Below are 12,297 nucleotides of genomic sequence, written 5' to 3'. Positions count from 1 at the left end.
AGTGTGCACACCTTGTGGTTCTTCAGGGCCAAGAAAGAACACTACAGATAAGCTCGATCAGAAACCACGGTTTGTGTTTCTAATGTTGTCTGCAACAAGAGAAAATGTAAGAACAGTTCACTGTGTGGCCCAACTCAGAGATGAACGGATAAGAAGTCTGGGAAACTAACGATAATTCAGTCGGATGTTATCAAATGAAAATATACCATTACCACTGTTTATGTCTGACGAGTAGGATAGGACTCATTCTTAACGCTGGACATTTAGATACATAGTAAGACCTTGTATGAATGAAAAACAATCAAACAAACACAACAAACCATGATTTCTATGGTTAGTATCTGATTTCTATGGTTAATATCTGATTTCTATGGTTAGTATCTGATTTCTATGGTTAATTTATGATTTCTATGGTTAATATCTAAACAGAGCAGATTTGGAGACTGAGATATATAGAACAGAAGAATAGCCAGGGAGGCAGTTCACGGTATTTGGGGATCTTGAAAACAGAATGTAATCCACCTACTGCATCATTTGCCTGCCATAGACACCAGACAAATAGGCCCTCCTCATCTGATGGTGAAAACTCTTTCCCCCATCTTTGTTCTGTCACATTCTCCATCTCCCCTTACCCCCTCCCCTCTCTCTCATTTACTCTCACATTAACCTTGTCCTCCCCATCCATCTCTCTTGTTAACCATTACTCCCCTTTATCCCTCTTTCTCACCCGTCTGTCCCCTCTCCTCCTCCCTCCTCCTCCATTCCCCTCTCTCCCTCCTCTCTGGTCCAGGTGTCTGTTCTGCTAAAATCCAATCCCCTCTCCTTTTAAACCCATTCTTCCATTTCACTCCCCATCTGCAATACTGCAGCACACAAACTCACTGCTCCTTCTGTGTGTGCTCTCTCCACACATACGAATGCACGCACGCACGCACTCACACACACACACACACACACACACACACACACACACACACACACACACACACACACACACACACACACACACACACACACACACACACACACACACACACACACACACACACACACACACACACACACACACACACACTCTCTCTTTCACCCCTCCTCCCATGTGCTCTCTCCACACACACACCACATACGCACACCTCCCTCCCCATATACACACCGACACACAATCTCTCCCCTCCTCCCCCTATATTTTTCCATCACAGCCTCTCCAGGGTCATTACTGAGCTGAAAGAGAGAGACACACACACAAACACCAGCAGAGCCTGGGGTTTAACTAAAACGGACCCCTCAATCACACTGGGGGTTTAACTAAAACGGACCCCTCAATCACACTGGGGTTTAACTAAAACTGACCCTCCAATCACTTTTTTATTTATTTTTTATTTCACCTTTATTTAACCAGGTGGGCTAGTTGACAAAGCATAGCAGTGTGAACAGACAACAACACAGAGTTACACATGGAGTAAACAATAAACAAGTCAATAACATAGTAGAAAAAAAATGAAAAAAAAGAGAATCTATATACAATGTGTGCAAAAGGCATAAGGAGGTAGGCAATAAATAGGCCATAGGAGCGAATAATTACAATTTAGCAGATTAACACTGGAGTGATAAATCATCAGATGATCATGTGCAAATAGAGATACTGGTGTGCAAAAGAGCAGAAAAGTAAATAAATAAAAACAGTATGGGGGTGAGGTAGGTAAATTGGGTGGGCTATATACCGATGGACTATGTACAGCTGCAGCGATCGGTTAGCTGCTCAGATAGCAGATGTTTAAAGTTGTTGAGGGAGATAAAAGTCTCCAACTTCAGAGATTTTTGCAATTCGTTCCAGTCGCAGGCAGCAAAGAACTGGAAGGAAAGGCGGCCAAATGAGGTTTTGGCTTAAGGGATGATCAGTGAGATACACCTGCTGGAGCGCATGCTACGGGTGGGTGTTGCCATCGTGACCAGTGAACTGAGATAAGGCGGCACTTTACCTAGCATAGCCTTGTAGATGACCTGGAGCCAGTGGGTCTGACGACGAACATGTAGCGAGGGCCAGCCGACTAGAGCATACAGGTCGCAGTGGTGGGTGGTATAAGGGGCTTTGGTGACAAAACGGATGGCACTGTGATAGACTGCATCCAGTTTGCTGAGTAGAGTATTGGAAGCTATTTTGTAGATGACATCGCCGAAGTCGAGGATCTGTAGGATAGTCAGATTTACTAGGTTAAGTTTGGCGGCGTGAGTGAAGGAGGCTTTGTTGTGAAATAGAAAGCCGACTCTAGATTTGATTTTGGATTGGAGATGTTTGATATGAGTCTGTGTAACGGATGTGAAATGGCTAGCTAGTTAGCGGGTACGCGTTAATAGCGTTTCAATCAGTTACGTCACTTGCTCTGAAACCTAAAGTAGTGTTGCCCCTTGCTCTGCAAGGGCCGCGGCTTTTGTGGAGCGATGGGTAACGACGCTTCGTGGGTGTCAGTTGTTGATGTGTGCAGAGGGTCCCTGGTTCGCGCCCGAGGTCGGGGCGAGGGGACGGTTTAAAGTTATACTGTTACATTGATGCTGTTGACCCGGATCACTGGTTGCTGTGAAAAAGGAGGAGGTTGAAAGGGGGGTGAGTGTAACGGATGTGAAATGGCTAGCTAGTTAGCGGGTACGCGCTAATAGCGTTTCAATCAGTTACGTCACTTGCTCTGAAACCTAGAAGTAGTGTTGCCCCTTGCTCTGCAAGGGCCGCGGCTTTTGTGGAGCGATGGGTAACGACGCTTCGTGGGTGACTGTTGTTGATGTGTGCAGAGGGTCCCTGGTTCGCGCCCGTGTCGGGGCGAGGGGACGGCCATAAAGTTATACTGTTACATCTGGAAGGAGAGTTTGCGGTCTAGCCAGACACCTAGGTACTTATAGATGTCCACATATTCTAGGTCGGAACCGTCCAGGGTGGTGATGCTAGTCGGGCATGCGGGTGCAGGCAGCGAACGGTTGAAAAGCATGCATTTGGTTTTACTAGCGTTTAAGAGCAGTTGGAGGCCACGGAAGGAGTGTTGTATGGCATTGAAGCTCGTTTGGAGGTTAGATAGCACAGTGTCCAAGGAAGGGCCAGAAGTATACAGAATGGTGTCGTCTGCGTAGAGGTGGATCAGGGAATCGCCCGCAGCAAGAGCAACATCATTGATATATACAGAGAAAAGAGTCGGCCCGAGAATTGAACCCTGTGGTACCCCCATAGAGACTGCCAGAGGACCGGACAACATGCCCTCCGATTTGACACACTGAACTCTGTCTGCAAAGTAGTTGGTGAACCAGGCAAGGCAGTCATTAGAATAACCGAGGCTACTGAGTCTGCCGATAAGAATATGGTGATTGACAGAGTCGAAAGCCTTGGCCAGGTCGATGAAGACGGCTGCACAGTACTGTCTTTTATCGATGGCGGTTATGATATCGTTTAGTACCTTGAGCGTGGCTGAGGTGGACCCGTGACCGGCTCGGAAATCAGATTGCACAGCGGAGAAGGTACAGTGGGATTCGAGATGGTCAGTGATCTGTTTGTTGACTTGGCTTTCGAAGACCTTAGATAGGCAGGGCAGGATGGATATAGGTCTGTAACAGTTTGGGTCCAGGGTGTCTCCCCCTTTGAAGAGGGGCAGCTTTCCAATCCTTGGGGATCTCAGATGATACGAAGGAGAGGTTGAACAGGCTGGTAATAGGGGGTGCGACAATGGCGGCGGACAGTTTCAGAAATAGAGGGTCCAAATTGTCAAGCCCAGCTGATTGGTATGGGTCCCGGTTTTGCAGCTCTTTCAGAACATCTGCTATCTGGATTTGGGTAAAGGAGAAGCTGGGGAGGCTTGGGCGAGTAGCAGCTGGGGGGGGGGCGGAGCTGTTGGCCAAGGTTGGAGTAGCCAGGAGGAAGGCATGGCCAGCCGTTGAGAAATGCTTGTTGAAGTTTTCGATTATCACGGATTTATCGGTGGTGACCGTGTTATCTAGCCTCAGTGCAGTGGGCAGCTGGGAGGAGGTGCTCTTGTTCTCCATGGACTTTACAGTGTCCCAGAACTTTTTGGAGTTAGAGTTACAGGATGCAAATTTCTGCTTGAAAAAGCTGGCCTTTGCTTTCCTGACTGACTGCATGTATTGGTTCCTGACTTCCCTGAACAGTTGCATATCGCGGGGACTCTTCGATGCTATTGCAGTTCGCCACAGGATGTTTTTGTGCTGGTCGAGGGCAGTAAGGTCTGGAGTGAACCAAGGGCTATATCCGTTCTTAGTTCTGCATTTTTTGAACGGCGCATGCTTGTCTAAGATGGTGAGGAAGTAACTTTTAAAGAATGACCAGGCATCCTCAACTGACGGGATGAGGTCAATATCCTTCCAGGATACCCGTGCCAGGTCGATTAGAAAGGCCTGCTCGCAGAAGTGTTTTATGGAGCGTTTGACAGTGATGAGGGGTGGTCGTTTGACCGCGGACCCATAGCGGATACAGGCAATGAGGCAGTGATCGCTGAGACCCTGATTGAAGACAGCAGAGGTGTATTTGGAGGGCAAGTTGGTCAGGATAATGTCTATTAGGGTGCCCATGTTTACGGATTTAGGGTTGTACCTGGTGGGTTCCTTGATGATTTGTGTGAGATTGAGGGCATCTAGCTTAGATTGTAGGACTGCCGGGGTGTTAAGCATATCCCAGTTTAGGTCACCTAACAGAACAAACTCTGAAGCTAGATGGGGGGCGATCAATTCACAGATGGTGTCCAGGGCACAGCTGGGAGCTGAGGGGGGTCGGTAGCAGGCGGCAACAGTGAGAGACTTATTTCTGGAGAGATTAATTTTTAAAATTAGAAGTTTGAACTATTTGGGCATAGACCTGGAAAGTATGTATCACACTGGGGTTTAACTAAAACTGACTCTCCAATCATACTGGGGGTTTAACTAAAACTGACCCCCCAATCACACTGGGATTTAACTAAAACTGACCCCTCAATCACACTGGGGTTTAACTAAAACTGACCCTCCAATCACACTGGGGTTTAACTAAAACTGACCCCCAATCACACTGGGGGTTTAACTAAAACTGACCCCTCAATCACACTGGGGTTTAACTAAAACTGACCCCTCAATCACACTGGGGTTTAACTAAAACTGACCCCTCAATCACACTGGGGTTTAACTAAAACTGACCCCTCAATCACACTGGGGTTTAACTAAAACTGACCCCTCAATCACACTGGGGTTTAACTAAAACTGACCCCCAATCACACTGGGGGTTTAACTAAAACTGACCCTCCAATCACACTGGGGTTTAACTAAAACTGACCCCTCAATCACACTGGGGTTTAACTAAAACTGACCCTCCAATCACACTGATAAATACCACTAGAATAGTATACTGGCCAGGTCAGTCTGATGTCTGTGTGTGTCATGGCTCAGAGTTGAAGTGTGTGTATAGTATCAATAGGTCAGACCCAGGGACAGATATCTCCTGATCCAGGGCCTGTCTTTACAACACATACAAACACTAATTATGGAGAGAAACCAGATATCTCCTGATCCAGGGCCTGTCTTTACAACACATACAAACACTCATTATGGAGAGAAACCAGATATGTAGAGTAAATAAAGCTTTATTATTGTAATAATACATTCAAACAGACTATGATGATACTAAAAGAGTAAACATTAAACCATCAACATTCAAAACGCAACGTGACATTAAAATAATCTATGCTTTTCAAACATAGTCAAGAACCAGCATGTGCCATTACACATTTCATTGCAGACTATCGTCGCTTTAAAATAACAACAAACACCTGTAGTGAAGCCCGATAACCTTCGTGAGAAACATGTCTCCCCTCTGTGCTCCTTCAGTCCAACACCAACCCTCCCTCTTCTAGCTCCCTGGCCCGGCTGTCTCACTGCTGTTTGAGGAAGAGGGCAGCTCCATTCTGAATCCACTGGTCAGGGTTTCCTCCACAAGGCAGCGTGACGTGAGTCACCACGCTGACCCGCTCAGAGCTGGTGTACACAGGCAGAGAGATGACCTCCTCAGGACCGTAGCTGCCACTGGGACACTGCAATATAACACACACACAACGTTAGATTAACATCAAATCAAAGTTTATTGGTCGCGTACACAGATTTGCAGATGTTTTCGCAGGTGCAGTGAAATGCTTATGTTTCTAGTTCCAACAGTGCAGTAATATCTAACGAATAAATATATACACAACACACAGGTCCGTTGGTGTGTGTGTGTGTGTGTGTGTGTGTGTGTGTGTGTGTGTGTGTGTGTGTGTGTGTGTGTGTGTGTGTGTGTGTGTGTGTGTGTGTGTGTGTGTGTAAGAATGCAAATTTCTGGACATTTTGTTGCTGACTAACAAACCGCTAATTAACCAGTTAACAAACTGTAAAATGTGTTCCAAACAGTAAAATACTATGCATGGAAGGAGAGGACATTTTTCATTAAGAGCTTAAAGAACATGTGACAATAGCGAGCTTATCCTCTATCCTCTCATATTATTGAACATGAAACTACTGTAATGAACCGCAGAACTGAATAGATCCATTTCAAACATTTGCCCGAAATGCAATTTGCGGGAAAACTCTGTTGTAAAAAGCACCTGATGCGTTTCATGTGACAGAGTTGAACACCTCCGTTCGAAACGTAGAAGAGAGGGAATATGTAAATATGCAACAACTAAAATTGGTTGTCCATATGACTAGAATTGTGCCTTTGGCTTCTGGACAACAAAAGAAAGTTGATATAGAAAACGAGTAGTACAGGAGAGAAATACTGTTAAACTTTTTTGGGGGGGGTTGCTAGCTTAGCTGTTGTTAGCTGCCTCATGCCGTTCCGCTCTGTCCCACTGCTCCCTGCAGCCAGTGTCTGTGAGTTGCCTAGCAACGAGTCTCTCCTCCGGCTTGCAGCTCATTTTACTAGAGACAGCGAGCCATTAGTTGACATACGAAATCTACTTTCTAACTCTAGAAACTCACTGTACGTGACTATTTTACACAAAATAATCATTCCGGTCGACCAAGACACTGTTCCTGTTTTATTGACTGATTAGATTTGTTAAATTCTGACACCAAATTAATCCCACAAAATTATACAAATGAACCTACAGACAGATAAACATGAACGGTCAAATGTATTTTCGGAGGCTAACCGACTAACGGTTAACATCCCCAGTTGAGGTAAAGGGTGGGCGAGGCCTCCCTAAAAGCAGTTTGAAGCCAGACAGATAGGCCTCAGATCCCTCAGATAACTACTGTAGCAGGGTTGAATCCACATCAGGCTGGTGTTACAACCATTAGACATTATACAGGAGCAACAGAGGGAGTAGAGGGAGGGAGAAGAAAGAGGGGATTATGCTGTATATGAAGTAGTGTTTGGTTAATAAAGCGACTGGTCAGATACTAGGCATCACCTTTCCTGTCTGAGCAGTTTTACTCAGATAACTGAGGGAGAGGCCAGGAGAGAGGGAAGAAAGATGGCAGGCCTGTTCAAAGGATAAAATATATTGTTCCTTCTCTCAACACAGTAAGACCTTTAGGGAAATAAACAATCCTGAACAAAATATAAACGCAACATGTAAAGTGGTGGTCCCATGTTTTATGAGCTGAAATGAAAGATCCCTGAAATGTTCCATACGCACAAAAAGCTTATTTCTCTCAAATTTTGTGCAGAAATTTGTTTACATCCCTGTTAGTGAGCATTTCTCCTTCGCCAAGATAATCCATCCACCTGACAGGTGTGGTATATCAAGAATCTGATTAAACAGCATGATCATTACAGAGGTGCACCTTGTGTTGGGGACAATAAAAGGCCAATGTAAAATGTGCAGTTTTGTCACACAACACAATGCCACAGATGTCTAAAGTATTGAGGGAGCGTGCAATTGGCATGCTGACTGCAGGAATGTCCACCAGAGCAGTTGCCAGATAATTTAATGTTAATTTCTCGACCATAAGCCACCTCCAATGTCATTTTAGAGAATTTTGCAGTACGTCTAAGACCAGCTGATGAAATTGTGGGTTTGTACAACCAAAGAATCACTAACTGTCAGAAACCGTCTAAGGGAAGCTCATCCGCGTTCTCATTGTCCTCACCAGGGTCATGACCTGACTGCAGTTCGGCGTCATTACCGACATCAATGGGCAAATGGTCACTTTGAAGAAGTATGCTCTTTTCTATTGATGCCAATTTTAATGGACCGGGATGCCGTGACGAGATTCTGAGGGCCATTGTCGTGCCCTTCAACCACTGCCATCACCTCATGTTTCAGCGTGATAATGTACAGCCCCATGTTACAAGGATCTGTACATAATTCCTGGACACTGAAAATGTCCCAGTTCTTCCATGGCCTGCATACTCACCAGACATGTCACCCACTGAGCATGTTTGGGATGCTCTGGATCTACATGTATGACAGTGTGTTCCAGTTCCCGCCAATATACACCAACTTCACACAGCCATTGAAGAGGAGTGGGACAACATTCCACAAGCCACAAACAACAGCCTGATCAACTCCATGTGAAGAAGATGTGTCTTGCTGTATGAGATAAATGGTGGTCACACCAGATACTGACTGGTTTTCTGATCCACACCCCTACTTTTTTTTGGTAAGGTATTTGTGACCAACAGAATCATATCTGTATTTCCAGTCATGTGAAATCCATAGCTTAGGGCCTAATTAATTATTTAAATCGACTGATTTCCTTATATGAACTGTAACTCAGTAAAATCGTTGAAATTGCTGCATGCTGTGTTTAAATTTTTGTTCAGTGTAAATCAGAGGAGACGTGAACAATAAGAACTATGTTGCCATGACAACAGCTAATCAGAGAGCTAAACTCTGACCCTGACCACAGAAAGAACAGAGAGCACTTCAGTGATTCGTGTCCGTGAGTGTGTGTGTGTGTACCTGTACTATCCAGGCCATGTAGCAGGCAGGTACAGCTGACACACTGGGGGAGTCATGGCGGTTCTCAGACAGACGAGCCCCATCAAAACTACAGCCCTCCAACTGCAGACCACACACCTACAGACATACAGAGAGATAGGGAGAGGAGAGGGGTGAGAGGAGAGAAAAAGACAGATGGGGAGAGAGATGGGGAGAGGAGAGGGGTGAGAGGAGAGAAAAAGACAGATGGAGAGAGGAGAGGTGAGAGAGGAGAGAAAACGACAGATGGAGAGAGAGAGATGGGGAGAGGAGAGGTGAGAGAGGAGAGAAAAAGACAGATGGAGAGAGAGATGGGGAGAGGAGAGGGGTGAGAGGAGAGAAAAAGACAGATGGAGAGAGAGATGGGGAGAGGAGAGGTGAGAGAGGAGAGAAAAAGACAGATGGAGAGAGAGATGGGGAGAGGAGAGGTGAGAGAGGAGAGAAAAAGACAGATGGAGAGAGAGATGGGGAGAGGAGAGGGGGTGAGAGGAGAGAAAAAGGCAGATGGGGAGAGAGATGGGGAGAGGAGAGGTGAGAGAGGAGAGAAAAAGACAGATGGAGAGAGAGATGGGGAGAGGAGAGGGGTGAGAGGAGAGAAAAAGACAGATGGGGAGAGGAGAGGGGGTGAGAGGAGAGAAAAAGACAGATGGAGAGAGAGATGGGGAGAGGAGAGGGGTGAGAGGAGAGAAAAAGACAGATGGAGAGAGAGATGGGGAGAGGAGAGGTGAGAGAAAAAGACAGATGGAGAGAGAGATGGGGAGAGGAGAGGGGTGAGAGGAGAGAAAAAGACAGATGGAGAGAGAGATGGGGAGAGGAGAGGTGAGAGAGGAGAGAAAAAGACAGATGGAGAGAGAGATGGGGAGAGGAGAGGGGTGAGAGGAGAGAAAAAGACAGATGGAGAGAGAGATGGGGAGAGGAGAGGGGGTGAGAGGAGAGAAAAAGACAGATGGAGAGAGAGATGGGGAGAGGAGAGGGGGTGAGAGAGGAGAGAAAAAGACAGATGGAGAGAGAGATGGGGAGAGGAGAGGGGATGAGAGGAGAGAAAAAGACAGATGGGGAGAGGAGAGGGGGTGAGAGAGGAGAAAAAAAGACAGATGGAGAGAGATGGGGAGAGGAGAGGGGGTGAGAGGAGAGAAAAAGACAGATGGGGAGAGGAGAGGGGGTGAGGAGAGGGGGTGAGAGGAGAGAAAAAGACAGATGGAGAGAGAGATGGGGAGAGGAGAGGGGGTGAGAGGAGAGAAAAAGACAGATGGAGAGAGAGATGGGGAGAGGAGAGGGGGTGAGAGGAGAGAAAAAGACAGATGGAGAGAGAGATGGGGAGAGGAGAGGGGGTGAGAGAGGAGAGAAAAAGACAGATGGGGAGAGGAGAGGTGGTGAGAGAGGAGAGAAAAAGACAGATCGAGAGAGAGATGGGGAGAGGAGAGTTGGTGAGAGAGGAGAGAAAAAGACAGATGGGGAGAGGAGAGGGGGAGAGGAGAGGGGGTGAGAGGAGAGAAGACAGATGGGGAGAGGTGAGAGAGGAGAGAAAAAGACAGATGGAGAGAGAGATGGGGAGAGGAGAGGTGAGAGAGGAGAGAAAAAGACAGATGGAGAGAGAGATGGGGAGAGGAGAGGGGGTGAGAGGAGAGAAAAAGACAGATGGGGAGAGGAGAGGGGGTGAGAGAGGAGAGAAAAAGACAGATGGAGAGAGAGATGGGGAGAGGAGAGGGGGTGAGAGGAGAGAAAAAGACAGATGGGGAGAGGAGAGGGGGTGAGAGAGGAGAGAAAAAGACAGATGGAGAGAGAGATGGGGAGAGGAGAGGGGGTGAGAGGAGAGAAAAAGACAGATGGAGAGAGAGATGGGGAGAGGAGAGGGGGTGAGAGAGGAGAGAAAAAGACAGATAGGGAGAGGAGAGGTGGTGAGAGAGGAGAGAAAAAAGACAGATCGAGAGAGAGATGGGGAGAGGAGAGTTGGTGAGAGAGGAGAGAAAAAGACAGATCGGGAGAGAGATGGGGAGAGGAGAGTTGGTGAGAGAGGAGAGAAAAAGACAGATGGAGAGAGAGATGGGGAGACAGAAAGAGGTACATCATTAGAAGCTGAGCTGTGAATCACTCTAAACACAACAAGACATACAGCATGAAAGGGACATGAGGGATAGAACACATCATGTAATGGATGGAGGAAGAAGGAAGGCCCTCTCTCCTGTGTAAGTAATGCCATGTGTGTGCGGTATGATGTCATATTGGTGACTCAGAACTTACACAGGCTTGTGTGTGTGTCTGTGTGTGTGTGACTAGCAGAGGGGGGGGGGGGGGGGGTGGCCTGGCGTCAGGTCAGCCAAACACATCTCATAAATCACTGTTTTGTGTGTGTGTGTGTGTGAGATCATTGTGAAAGATGAATAATCTTTTCTCTCAGCTGAGATGTCTGAATGGAGTTTCCCGTCTCCTCCCTGCAGCTGTAGCACTCTCTACCCACGCCTCCCTCCCTCCGTCTCTCTGTCTCCCTCGCTCCCTCTCTCTGTCTCCCTCGCTCCCTCTCTCTGTCTCCCTCGCTCCCTCTCTCTGTCTCCCTCGCTCCCTCTGTCTCCCTCGCTCCCTCTCTCTCTCTGTCTCCCTCGCTCCCTCTCTCTCTCTGTCTCCCTCGCTCCCTCTCTCTGTCTCCCTCGCTCCCTCTCTCTGTCTCCCTCGCTCCCTCTCTCTCTCTGTCTCCCTCGCTCCCTCTCTCTCTCTGTCTCCCTCGCTCCCTCTCTCTCTCTGTCTCCCTCGCTCCCTCTCTCTCTCTGTCTCCCTCGCTCCCTCTCTCTCTCTGTCTCGCTCCCTCTCTCTCTCTGTCTCCCTCCCTCGCTCCCTCTGTCTCCCTCGCTCCCTCTCTCTGTCTCCCTCGCTCCCTCTCTCTGTCTCCCTCGCTCCCTCTCTCTGTCTCCCTCGCTCCCTCTCTCTGTGTCCCTCGCTCCCTCTCTCTGTCTCCCTCGCTCCCTCTCTGTCTCCCTCGCTCCCTCTCTCTGTCTCCCTCGCTCCCTCTCTCTGTCTCCCTCGCTCCCTCTCTCTGTGTCCCTCGCTCCCTCTCTCTGTGTCCCTCGCTCCCTCTCTCTGTGTCCCTCGCTCCCTCTCTGTCTCCCTCGCTCCCTCTCTGTCTCCCTCGCTCCCTCTCTGTCTCCCTCGCTCCCTCTCTCTGTCTCCCTCGCTCCCTCTCTGTCTCCCTCGCTCCCTCTCTCTGTCTCCCTCGCTCCCTCTCTCTGTCTCCCTCGCTCCCTCTCTCTGTCTCCCTCGCTCCCTCTCTCTGTCTCCCTCGCTCCCTCTCTCTGTCTCCCTCGCTCCCTCTCTCTGTCTCCCTCGCTCCCTCTCTCTGTCTCCCTCGCTCCCTCTCTCTGTGTCCCTCGCTCCCTCTCTCTGT

The 12,297-nt window shown here is 48.0% G+C and overlaps 1 protein-coding gene across 2 annotated transcripts in view; it reads right to left on the bottom strand.

Annotated features, from left to right (window-relative positions):
* Positions 1 to 5,587: 5,587 nt before the first annotated feature.
* The window catches only part of dync2h1 (dynein cytoplasmic 2 heavy chain 1), a 337,560-nt gene continuing 330,850 nt past the window's right edge, over positions 5,588 to 12,297 (bottom strand). For both annotated transcript variants that reach the window (XM_071360118.1, XM_071360119.1), the window contains 2 exons: positions 8,904 to 9,020; positions 5,588 to 6,050 (listed from right to left, as the gene is read on the bottom strand). In XM_071360118.1, the coding sequence (XP_071216219.1) occupies positions 5,892 to 6,050; positions 8,904 to 9,020 (276 nt within the window). In that variant the 3' untranslated portion in view covers positions 5,588 to 5,891. The remainder of the gene's footprint in view (positions 6,051 to 8,903; positions 9,021 to 12,297) is intronic.

The sequence above is a fragment of the Salvelinus alpinus genome, chromosome 22, assembly GCF_045679555.1.
Source record: "Salvelinus alpinus chromosome 22, SLU_Salpinus.1, whole genome shotgun sequence".
NCBI classification, from domain to species: Eukaryota; Metazoa; Chordata; class Actinopteri; order Salmoniformes; family Salmonidae; genus Salvelinus; species Salvelinus alpinus.
This window is presented reverse-complemented; position numbering and strand designations above follow the sequence as displayed.